The sequence below is a fragment of the Myotis yumanensis genome, unplaced genomic scaffold (genome assembly GCF_028538775.1).
Source record: "Myotis yumanensis isolate MYYU_CA2020_CCGP unplaced genomic scaffold, mMyoYum1.0.hap1 SCAF_9, whole genome shotgun sequence".
Lineage (NCBI taxonomy): Eukaryota > Metazoa > Chordata > Mammalia > Chiroptera > Vespertilionidae > Myotis > Myotis yumanensis.
In genome coordinates, this window is record NW_027223760.1 from 69201524 (window position 1) to 69215001 (window position 13478).

Sequence of the window (13478 nt, forward strand, 5' to 3'; positions counted from 1 at the left end):
AAATGGATATATTCTAATCACCCAAGAGATGCAAATCAAAACAACAATGAGGTATCTATCATCTCACACCTGTCAGATGGCTACCATCAACAAATCAACAAATCAACAAATGACAAGTGATGGTGAGGATACGGAGAAAAAGGAACCCTCCTGCACTGCTGGTGGGAATGCAGACTGGTGCAGCCACTGTGCAGAACAGTATGGTTTCCTCAAAAAACTAAAAATGGAACTCCCATTTGACCCAGTGATCCCACTGCTAGGAATATATCCCAAGAAACTACAAACACCAATCAGAAAGATATATGCACCCCTATGTTCATAGCGGCACAATTTACCATAGCTAAGATTTGGAAACAGCCTAAGTGCCCATCAGAATAGTGGATTAAAAAACTGTGGTACATTTACACAATGGAATACTATGCTGTGGTAAAAAAGAAGGAATTCTTACCATTTGCAACAGTATGGATGAAACTGGAGAACATTATGGTAAGTGAAATAAGCCAGTCAGAGAAAAATAAATATCACATGATCTCACTCATTTATGGAATACAATGAACAACATAAACTGATGAACAAAAACAGATCCAGAGACAGAGAAGAATTGATCAGACCATCAAACCTCAGAGGGGAGGTAGGGGAAGGTGGGGGTAAGGAGGAGAGATCAACCAAAGGACTTGTATGCATGCATATAAGCCTAGCCAATGGACAGAGACACCAGGGGGGTGAGGGCATGAGTGGGGGATGGGGGGACAATGGGGCAGTAAGGACACATATGTAATACCTTAATCAATAAAGAAAAAAATAAAATTATCCCCCCAAAAGCATAATTTCTTTTCACTGTCTGCTTGTAATAATATTGTGAATCTTAGACATGAAAGAAAACTTAGGATCTATCTGAATTCTGAAACAGGCATTATACTGAAGAGATTTATAACCTAGATGTAATTCTTTCTGTTCAGTATTTTGAGTAGAAATTATAATTATGCTAATTTAACACTATAGTACAGTGAAATTATAGTACTAAATCCTTAGAAAATATGGTTGATTTCTACATCTTTTAAAATTAATACTTTCTTTAGCATTGTTTTCTTAGGTTCATAGAGTTCTTTTATAATAATTCCTAATTTTTTAAAATGAGAAATACTATGTATGTTTTGCTTTAAAAAGAATTGTTTTATCTTGAGAAGAAAGGTACTTAGAGATGATGAGTAGGGCCTTTCCAACTTATAAATACAGGATGTAAGAATTGCATATTTCATCCTAACATCTAGAAAACCAACAAGATACCATACACAAAGTTAAAATCCTTGTGTGGTTATGCATTTATTTTCCCATCCGTTATGTTAATTCAGACACCTTAATGGAAGTATCCAGTTTTTCAATTTTTTATCACCAGAAACAATTTTAAGTCCCAAGCTGATATTTCAGTTTAAAGCCTTTCTTATTAAAGCTTGAAAGAACAAAACATCAAGATTTGAAAACTCAAGATTAGAACTTCTGAAATTAACATTTTTCTTAAGATCTTCTTGTACTTAATATTTAAAAGTCTTATTCATAAGCTGGCAAACGAGTCTCAGAATGAGTTAGTTAAAAAACAGTGCATCTTTAAAAACATGTAGATTATAGTTGCCATGATTACAGAGAATAAACCCAAAGGGATTTAGTCATTATTGTACCAATAGGCAGTCAAGGTTATGCTACAATCCCAAAGGAAGGAAACTGAAGTCTGAATCTAATTTGAGAAACACAGAATTCCAAAGGCACCAACCTACTACATTAGAGGGATTCTGAATACTAAGTTATAAAATATCAGTTCTAGACAACTAAAACAGCTAAATGATTCCCCAAAAGGAAAATATATCCATATGCTTTTTTATAATTGCTTATTAAAAGTTCTTGAGAAATGTTTAAGAAACTGGCTTTGCAGTGATAAAACCATTACATCCTACTATTAGAAAAGAGTTATTTATTTAAAAATAAATAAATAAAAACAGACTAAGAGAGATACAGATAGAATCCAATGCAAGTTAAAAACCAAACTGAACCTGTATCTTCTCTGGAGGAAGCAACTTTACGCAATGTTATTGCAAACTATTAAAATTTTGGAGAATTTTCCCCAAAATTACAATCAATGAAAATATGCCCAGGATATAATTCCTTTATTATGTAATGCATGGTAAACTTTATCATAAGAGCACAATCACATATTGATGAAACAGTATTAATAGAGGAGTTAACAAAAGTGACCAAATTAGTTATTTGTAGTATCTCTTTTCTTGATTTATTAATTTAGCAACTTTTATCAGTTATACTATTTTGATCATAGCTTTTTAACCCCTTTCAAATTTATTATGTGTATATGTGCACTAGTACTATAACCCTTAAGTGTTTTGAATTAATTATTCAAAATAATTATACAATATTGAATTAGTTTTAATTTACTTTTGAAATTTGCTATAATCACATTTCCTTCTTTGGTAAACATTCATTGTAGTACAAACTATACAAAAACCCAATACACAAAAATAGAATTTCATCCTATAGTATATAACTTATTCTTTCAAATACAAATGCCTACATGTTTTATATCAGACAATTTTAGATAACCGAGGCAGGAATTAAATTTAAAATATCATGCAATTCTCATGACATATTAGTAAAGCCAATTTGACTTATAGTACTAATAAAAATAACCAATTTAATAGAAGTAAGACCTGAGAAATCACAAAAGAAATTAAAATTTAGAAACCCAACTAAATATACTTTGATGGTATATAATCATTTAGAAATATTTACATATGTCCCAAAACAAACTTTATGGTCTCTATTTTTCATTATCTATAGCATTATAATTGATCAAAACAAAATCTGTAATAGGTCTGTCATATGTAAAGTCATTAATATTCATTACCTGAGACTGAAGTGCCAGAAAAGGGATAGTGCTCTATGCCATATAAAATCTTGAATAAATACAAACCCTGATAAAAAGAAGGCAGCATGCCAAAGATCTCTGAAGACAGCACCAACGCTGTATGAGGTGCTTGTACAGTGGCTCTGAACTGTTCCCTCCTGTGAATTATCTGTGGTACTAGAACCATCTCCTTCTCTGTGTACTTCCAAATGGGCTGCTTTTCTTAATTTCCTTCATTAAAAGAGATTAAGAACGGAAAGTAACTTTAAAATTTTAACAACCATTTTCTCGCTAGTATGTTCAAAATTTTTGTAAACACAAACGCAAGAATTTTAATGCACAATAAAATTCAAATATACTTGATGAAAGTTAACCCAAACATAAAGTACATGTTTAAGACCAATTTCTATAAATGGTAAGGTACTGTTCCTTGCTTATACTGCCAGTCAGTGAATATTAGGTTGTAAGGTCACATTAGATAGGTATTTACAAAAATATTTCTTCCCATTTGAATGCCACTTATCTGCAGGTGAGGAAGAAAATTTGAATAAAAGAACTATAATCTAACTAACTAGCAGTGCTATTTATCTATTTATCTTTTCAAAATGAAAAGGGCTTAAATTTTAACACCTCCAATCTGCATATATCATAATCTTTTAGCAACAATATTCAAAAGGGGAATTGCTCCAAAAGACCCTTCAAACAGAACTCCATTGCACAGTGGCCAGTGAGACTTGCTATGTTTACTTAACCTACGGGCAATATTAAATAGTTTCAAATAGCACGTATTCATTCATTCATTTATTCATTCATTCATTATCCTCACCGAGGACATGTTTATTGATTTATTATTTTATTTTTTAGAGAGAGAGAGAGAGAGAGAGAGAGAGAGAGAGACATTAATTGGTTGCCTCCTGCACATGCCCTGACCAGGAATTGCAACCTTTATTACACAGGATGAAGCTCTAACCAACTGAGCTGCCCAGCCAGGGCTCAAATAGCATTTAATAAATAAAATGTAGCTGAAATTTTTTCTTGGTTCTTGTTTTTGGCAAAGCCTCTTATAAGTACAAACTTTTTTAAACAGGGGGAGTTATTAGCAACTCCAACTAACATACAGTGGGGCCTGGACTTATGAGTGTCCTGACTAACGAGTTTTTTGAGATACCAGCTGTCTCTCCGCAGATTTTTTGCATTGAGTTGATAGAGTAATTTGAGTTAACGAGCTCCTTAATGAGTTCGGTCTCGGAATTAAATTCGTAAGTCAAGGCCCCACTGTACAGAAAACAAAGTTGTATTTGGTAGCTGATTCTGAAGCTCACTGCTTTATTTGAAAGAGTAACTTTACAAGATAGCATTTTATTGAAGCCAAGAATAATTATAGATTCAAATTATAGCAATCTACAAAAAAGATCATTTTTAAATAGGCAGTACCTTCTTCTTTTCCCCCCTGTACTCAGAGGCGGCTTGGGTGTTCTTGTGGAAACAATCTGGCAGTGCACAGTTCCCAGGAGCAGCATCAGCCATATCGGCCCAATCACTTCTGTCAGAGGTATGTTATGTGGGCTGGAAGCGGAACAGAACAATACTATTGCGGCAACTACAAAAAGAGAAAGAAAACACGTTATAGATCTGATAGTCACTCTTTAAAATCTTTAAAAATTGTTTTAACATTGCTTCTTGCGGGATTATTTTTCTAAAGTTAAATAAGTTTAAATGTTTCTCCAGACAAGTTCTTTCAGACTGACTAACCAAGCTTGCTGTTAGTAATAAACTCTTGGAACAAGATAACACCCAACATGGTCTTTAAAATACACACCTTAAAACTACAATGAAAACTAGATGCATATGAATCTCATGCCATTCCTGTTAAAATCTCAGAGAGGCAATAGAGCCATACTAACCCCAAGTACACTTATTTCTTTGTTTAATAAACACAGAAGTCTATGATAAGGCATAAAGAGCTTCTTTTCAATAGAGATCTATCTACTCAAAATTAGTAACATATATTTACTTGGACATATTTTCATTTCCAAATGAAGAAGAAATCTTGTTTTTGTTTGCTCAGCATCCCTTAAGCCTTCTAGACATAAACTCTTTACCTTTTGAGAATTTGCTTCCTTTATCTGTCAATTGAATGGTCTTATTTCTTTACCTCAGGGATAGACCTGTAATCTAGGCTTGTCACAATCTTAACTTTGGGCACAGTAATTAATAAAAAGATGGGCATGTGATTTAAGCAGGGCTAATCAGAATCTTTTATAGGGAGTAACAGAGGTGCTTGAAGGCCTTTCTCCTAGATAAAACACTAAGGACTGTGAAAATAAGAAATTGCCAGGGGCACCTCAGCCATCACTCAAAAAAAGCTTTCCTAAGAATGAGACCAGTTCAAGAAAAGTATCGGGGACTGCATAAAAAGTGAAGACATCAGCTAAGCCTCTAGATCCAGTAATACTTGAATCAAGAGCCTAGGAATACCTAACTATTTTTAGGGACAATTGGAGAATTTGAGTATTAGATTTCTCTTCATTTTGTTAGGTGTAATAATTATAATGTAATTGTGTAATATTTAGAAGAGGTTCATACTAATGATTCAGCGGTAAAATTCCATGATGTACATAATTTACTTTGATAAAATAGATTAAGTAAATATGCGAAAATGTTAATTATTTAATCAAAGAGATAGGCATATGGATGTTTAAAGTGAGTATGTATCTTATCATCTAAATCAGGACTCTTTTGAGAGTGAGATGAGAGCTGTTAATAAAAGTGTAAGGACAACACAAGTCAACTTTGATAGTTAGATAGTCCCAAGAAAATTGGAACATATGGTCACTCTGGTTTTTGCACAGGTCTATCTAGTTTCCTGGGGTTTTTTCTGAAAATTTTTATGGTAACAGTAAAGACAAAAAACACTTTTTACAAAAGCTAGTTTGCATTTGGTTTCTGTCATCTGCAACTGAAAGAATCCTGGCCTAGCATACCAAGATTTAAGCTTAAAACACCACTTTATCATTTAAGATGTTTAAGAAGTGTCATACAACAAAATTTTAGCTTTATATTCTCCTGAGTAGTAAAATTCTTTGAAAAGGAAAAAAAAACTTAAATTTTTAAAAATGTCAATCATCTTTATGAATTACCCTGGAATTTAACTTAAGTTCTCTAGTTGTTTTATAATAGAGTCTGGAATTTGGAAAAATATAGTTTTTGTTGTTTTTAATATGAACTCAAATGTGTCCTTTATCCAGTTTTTAACATTTTTGAGCCTTGTTCATTCCTCTATACAAAAACAGTATATAGCTACATAGGTTTCAAATGAAGTAATACATGTAAAACACTTTGAAAAGTGTAATTACCATCGATAAGCAGTACTTTTATTAGCTATTATTAACTATCTTTAAAATGGAGGGGGGTGTAAACACTCCTTAAAAGTATTTTAATTTCAGAATTTTAGGCACAAAGAATAACATCTTTTTTTTTAAAAAATATATTTTATTGATTTTTTACAGAGAAGAAGGGAGAGGGATAGAGAGTTAGAAACATCGATGAGAGAGATCGATCAGCTGCCTCCTGCACGCCCCCCACTGGGGATGTGCCCGCAACCAGGGTACATGCCCCTGACCGGAATCGAACCCGGGACCCTTGAGTCCACAGGCCGACGCTCTATCCACTGAGCCAAACCGGTTCGGCAAAGAATAACATCTTAAAGAACTTCAGATTTGATATAACTTCTTGGTTATTTATGTCTCAGTCCTATGACCATTTTTTCTGTAATGCCAGGGCTGGGAACCTAAAAATTGTATTTTCTATCTCAACAGGATCTTGTTATATACTGTGAAATCCTGCCAATAAAAAAACATTAGAAAAGGAGAAGGGGGCCCTGGCTGGTATGGCTCAGTTGGCTGGGCATCGTATCATATACTGAAAGGCTGCTGATTTAATTACCAGTCAGGGCACATGCCTGGGTTGCAGGCTCGATCCCTGGTAGCGGGCTTGCAGGAGGCAGCCAATTGATGTTTCCCTCTCACATTGATGTTTCTCTCTCTCCCTTCCTCTTTCTCAAAGTAGTCATGTCCCTCCCATGGCCTCAGTTCCTGAGGCAGTGGCTCTGGTATCACCTCCTTCTTTTTGTTCCTCCTTCAGTTAAGGGTTTGAAGATATAAGGAGAAAACATTCACTTCTCTGTTGTACTTTCTGATCATTTAATAAAGTGCTATGAACCAGACCGTACTGTTGAAGACTTCTAGAAATTTCTTCAAAAGATCAACTGAGACAAAATGTTCTTTATCGGGCACAAGTAGTTCCAAGGCAGGGCGTCATCTACTGGCCAAGCAGAACTCCAGGGACAATCATCAGGAATGTAACATTTCTAAGGTTCAGTTTTTAGGTCTGTCACTCCAGGATTTAGTGGCTAGTGTTAGACATTGAGAGTAGAAAGACAAGTAAAACACAGTCTATATTCCCTGTTCCTCCTCCGTTTAGAGGGGAAGAGGTGGGACATATAAAGAAACAATTAAAACACCTATAATGAACTGAATTTTGTACCCACCCTCATAATTCATATGTTGAAACCCTAACCTCTCAATGTGACTATATTTGCAGACAGGACCTATAAGCATAAAATAAAAGGTTGAATGAAGTCATAAGGTTGGGGCCTTAATCCAGTAGGACTGATATCCTTTTAAGAGGAAGAGATACCAGAGATCTCTCTCCATTCACACACACAAGAAAGGCCCTCTGAGAAGGCAGCCATGTAAAAGTCAGGAAGAGAAACCTCACTAGACCCCAACCCTGATGGCGCCTAACCTTGGACTTCCAGCCTCCCAAACGGTGAGAAATAAAAATCTGTTGTTGCCACCCAGTCTGTGGTATTTTTGTTATGGGAGCCCGAGCAAACCAATAGAATACCTATGATAAATTCTACAATATACATAGGAAAGAGATGTAACTAAATTGGGAGGTTATGAAAGGATTCTGAAAGAAGGTCTAATCTAACGTTGCGAGAACAAACAGGAGTTGAGTAGGTAAATGAAATGGAAAGAGCTACACAAGCAAAGAAGAGTTGCATGTCCAAGGTATATTGGGGGGGGGGGGGGGGAGCACAAAATATTTAAGAAACAACAAAGAGCTAATTTAGTCTGGTTAAAGTTGTGGAGAGATACTACAAGAGATTGATTGAAAAACTTGTCTTATATCTTGAAGTCGATAATAACTAGGAAACAATTTAAACCTTAAGTGGCTAGTTTGGATTTGTAATTTAAAAGGTAAATGAACAGAAGAAGGTAGAAGGGCTCATGGCAGTAATCTGGGCAAGAAATTAAATAAGCAAAAATTAGGAATGGAGCTGACAATATAAAGTTGAGATACTTAAAAGGCATGTAATTAAAGTAAAAATACTATATGAAGTTATATAAAACCAAATCTGATTGCACATGCTTCTACCTTTGGGAAGATAAGGGTTAGACAGAGAATGAAGATGTAACTCAGAGTATTGCACCCTAATTTTATTTATTTATTTTGTTAATCCTTACCTGAGGATATTGTTTCCATTGATATTTTTTTGAAAAAAAGAGAGTGAAAGGGAAGGAGGGAAGATGGGGAGAGAGGAAAAGAGAGAAAAAGAACCATCGATGTGAAAGAGACCCATCGATTGGTTGCTCCTGCAACCCAGGTATGTGCCTTTGACCAGATATCAAACCAGTGACCCTTTTGTGCCCAGGCTGACACTCCAACCACTGAGCGACACCACCCAGGCTGCATCCTACTTTTATATGCATGGAAATGGAGGCACAGGGTTTTCTAAAGGTACCAGCAAACTGCTGAGGGTCATTAGGGTCATAGCAAGACTTTGTCACTGGCTGTGTGATTTGGATCAGGTTAAGTCACTTCTTTAAGCTATACTAAGAGAATGTTCAGTAATCATGATTTATGAACACATAATGTTAAACTTAAGTTCTGAACTAAAAAATATCTTTTTCATGCCTGATCTGACCTGTGTTTCCTATTTAGCTTAGAAAAGCCAGTGAGTAAATTTCAGACACAATATTTTGTGAAAAACTAGTTACACTGAAAACTAGAAAGCAACAGTATTAAAAAAGGATAATGCACAGTAATTACAATTAATGGTACTGATTAATTATTACTCTAATAAGTAATTGCACTTTCTGACTGCTTTAGAATAAAGCTTTCTCCTTTAGGTAAGCTAGAAAGCATTAGAAGATTACGCTCTCTTAAATTCTTTTGTGAGCAAAGCAAACACAAGAAAGTAATTCTAGCCGAAACCGGTTTGGCTCAGTGGATACAGCATCGGCTTACGGACTGAAAGGTCCCAGGTTCGATTCCGGTCAAGGGCATGTACCTGGGTTACGGGCATATCCTCAGTAGATGTGCAGGAGGCAGCTGATGGATGTTGCTCTCTCATCGATGTTTCTAACTATCTCTCTCCCTTCCTCTCTGTAAAAAATCAATAAAACATATTTAAAAAAAAAAAAAGAAAGTAACTCTATAAAAATTAAGATAAAAATACATTTAGAAGAACTAGTATATAGTGTAATGGTATTATACTTAGCAACAACAAAGGTCAACTTCTTGAAAGCAGTGACAAGCTTGAAAATCCTATACTTAATTGCAGGCATTCTAGGAATTTGTCATAAGAAAGTAATTCAAAGTATAAAAAAACTTCACAAACTGTATGTTCACTTCAGCATAAATTATACTAACAAAAGACAGCAAAAAGCTTAAATGCCCAATATTGTAGGGTATTGACAGGGTATTTTCTAATAATTTAAAATTATATTTATAAAGCCTCTGATACTTGTTATGACAAAAGGAGAAAATAAAAATACAATCATTTACACAGAATAATCTCAACTATATAAAAAACATTGCAAAGTAAGCTTAAAGGCAAGATTATAGATGGCTTTTCTCTTCAGTTTTTTCCTACATTTTCCAAATTTTCTGTAATGAATATGTATCATTTCTTTAATCAGAAACACACACACTCACACACACTCTTAACAATCACAAAATCTTCATAGCTCACTCTCTTTTATATATATAAGATGTGTACCCTGGCTTAAGGAAACAGCTTTACCTAAGTAAAAATCTGTAGTTTTTATTATATTTTCATTTACTTAAAAAAATTTATCTTTTACTTAGAGTTTGTGAGTAAAAACATGTTTAAATAATCATCTTAGGATTAAAATCGTGTTTTTAAAAAAGACATTAAAAAGACTGAAAGAGTACCAACCAAATTATAATGATTGCTTTGTTAGAGTGATGGAATGTGAGTGGTTTCTTTTTTAAGACGCCAAATGCTTTAGAGTGTTGTATAGTATGCATTGTACAGTATAGTATGCAGTCTATGAGTGCACATTAGAATGCTGCTGTGGTGAGAGGCAGTGCAACACAGCTGTTAAGCATGTGGCTCTAAGTCAGATAGTTTAAACTTGAAACCTGGGCTCTACCACACTTGGTGATTGTGTGACTTTGGGTCCTTAGGTTCTTCAGGATTCCATGTATATAATCTAGTAATAGAACCTATACTTCACTGGGTGGTTGTGAGAAATAAGATTCTGTGAAAAGCAATTACAATAATGCATGGTATGCACAATTTCAGTACAGAATGAGGACAGTTTCAGATCACTGGCTGAGGCAGGAAAAATGAACTTGTATAAAAAAAAACACACGACTGTGTGGTATGTATATGTGGGAGGTGCATTTTGAAGAGACTTTCTAATTTTTAAAAATCTTCTCAACTTTTTTTTTTCTTTAGCCAACCACAGATTCAAATTTTCACAAAATTATATTGGAAAATAATTGCTTTGTTTTCTCAAGCATTTTAAATATAAACCAGTGTCTTATTAAGTGAAATATTACAATATATATTTACCTTTATACTCAGTAGTATGGTATGTTTTTTTAAAAGCTTTTGGTAATCCTAAAAATGTAATATCCTGAAAGTTAAAAGCAAAATGCATTTCTATCATTTAATTGTACCTTGAAGAAGATAAAGGACAAGAAGCCAGAAAAAGATGACTTTTGATGTTACTTGTAACCACCACCGGAAGAAAAAGGGAAAAAATACAACTCGAACAATCCCCTTTCTAGTCAGAGAAGTCCAAGGACTTTCAGGTTTTGCCTTAGCAAATGCAGACCCTGAGAAAAGTAAAATAAGACAACAGAGTATACTTATTAGTCTTAATTTCCTTAGAGAAAAACTTCAACATTTAAAGAAAAACAAAATAAAATGTATTATTTTATTTTATACTATGCTATGAGTAAGAAATGTCCAATTTGGGGTAACACAACTTTAAAAAACATTCTTCATGCTATCATATTAACTCAGGTACTTTGAAAACAACTTTTAACTGAAATAACAGAATTTCTCCTACATATTTTATAAATATAATATTCAAATGTCAATTCCACTTTAACCCCTAAAACTAATACAATATTTGTATGTCAACTATAATCCTATATAATAAAAGGCTAACATGCAAATTGTCCCCTGGACCAGGAGTTCAACCAGGGGGCGGGGCCAGCCAGCCAATTCCCTGCGGCCCCTCCCCTGGCCAGCCCCACCCACCCCAATCAGGGCAGGCCGGCCAGACCCCACCCATGCACAAATTTATGCACCAGGTCTCTAGTTTAAATAAAATTTTAAAAAATGTTACCACTTTAATTTTTATAACCAGGCCTTATAGCCTGCTAAGCAAACATGAGATGTTTTTCTTTTGTATGTACTTCTTGTATTGATCTTTAGCAGGAGGAAAAACTAGTCAATGGTATTTAAATGCTTCCATTTTCTGCTTTTTATGGATTTTCTGCCTTCATTTAAGCTCACATTACTTTTATTTCTACAAACATATATATCTAACCCATTTGAATTGTTTCTACAAGGTCAATTTCTAATTGCATTAAGCATTTATTTATCCAAGGCTCACCTCTTACAAGATCAACATCTATGAGGTCTGGTTTCACATGCGCTGTTTTCTTTGGTTTATTCCTTAGTCCCTATAATATATTAAAAGTAGTATTGGTGAGACTGTAGATCCTAAAAGTCCTCATCACAAGAAAAAAGTTTTGTAACTATGTATGGGGACAAATGTTAACTAGACTTATTGTGGTGATCATTTCATCAAATCATTATGTTGTACACCTAAAACTAAAATAACATTATGTCATTATGTTCTAATAAAAATAGTATTAGAATTCTATATGTGTATTTAAATCCAGAAGAGCAGAAAAAAATCATCTTTCCATGAAGATAAATTTAGAAAAAGTAAAAAAGATAAAGTAAAATTCTAAAACAAAGACGATTGCTACCAATCAATTTGGATGTACAGCCTGAGATAGCCTGGCGTTGGCCCAGATTTGCACAGGAGAGTGTTGAGGCTGGCTGGGGGAGCAGTGGCTCTGAAGGGACCTTCAAAGTGTGAAGCTGCAGGTGTTGCTGCAGAAAGCAGTGGACCACAGAGCTGAGGACAGGGATGCAGACTTCTCAGCAGATGCCAGCATGTAGGAGTGGTATCAGCTAAGACCCAGAGGGAACGATGCATATCTCAGGGATGCCACTATGTTCACATGCATACCAGACCACAATGCCACCTAATCAAATCAGAACTTAGAGGCCATGCCCAGTTGGTGGAAGAAGGGAAAGCAGGACTCACAAATTGAATTAGTTTTAAAACTTGAAATTACTAAACACTAAGATTAAGTTTTTGCTATCAGTGTACAGAAATGCAAGTAAGGTTGGAGATCAAAATTACTGGGCGGGGGGACTATGAAAAAATAAATTTATAACTAAAGTCTAGGATATTAAGATTGGAAGAGCTTAGGTTAAATTCCTCAGGAGCCAAGTGCTAATAGATGACATAGTGTTTAGATGATTTGTTGATTACTATTCAATTAACCAAGTAATAATTATTCAGTGCTTTGTTTGGCCCTTCCAAATCCAAGTAATTAACAATGACCACTTAAAGTAAGAATTTGATTAAGTACTGTTTGCATCTAAAGCAGCGGTTCTCAACTTGCGGGTCGAGACCCCTTTGGGGGTCGAGTGACCCTTTCACAGGGGTCGCCTAAGACCATCGGAAAACACATATATAATTACATATTGTTCTTATGATTAATCACTATGCTTTAATTATGTTCAATTTGTAACAATGAAATTGGGGGTCACCACAACATGAGGAACTGTATGTATTAAAGGGTCACGGAATTAGGAAGGTTGAGAACCACTGATAAAGCAAAGAAGAAGACAGCATTTGAGCTCAGAATTAACTGAGATGTTTAAACGAAATACCCTGAATTCAAGATGCAATTAACCTTTGAACCCCTGCAAATAGTCTGTTCATCTGAAATTACAAACAACCCAGAGATACAAAGATACAAAAACAAAAGAGAAAGGGTCAGGATTAAAGATATATCCATTATAATTTTACATACAGTTGATCTTCATATTCAGTTTCAAATTTAATCCATTTTTATGCTATGAGTAAGAAATTTTGCTGCCATCTTGGTTTTTCTAATTTACTCATTTTTAAAAAACTGTTTTAATGCCTAT

General features: G+C 34.6%; 1 protein-coding gene across 3 annotated transcripts in view; it reads right to left on the reverse strand.

Moving 5' to 3' along the window:
• PHTF2 (putative homeodomain transcription factor 2) overlaps window positions 1-13478 on the reverse strand; it is a 99632-nt gene that overhangs the window by 33922 nt on the left and 52232 nt on the right. For all 3 annotated transcript variants that reach the window (XM_070424563.1, XM_070424562.1, XM_070424565.1), the window contains 4 exons: window positions 11857-11926; window positions 10910-11068; window positions 4346-4511; window positions 2978-3142 (listed from right to left, as the gene is read on the reverse strand). In XM_070424563.1, the coding sequence (XP_070280664.1) occupies window positions 2978-3142; window positions 4346-4511; window positions 10910-11068; window positions 11857-11926 (560 nt within the window). The remainder of the gene's footprint in view (window positions 1-2977; window positions 3143-4345; window positions 4512-10909; window positions 11069-11856; window positions 11927-13478) is intronic.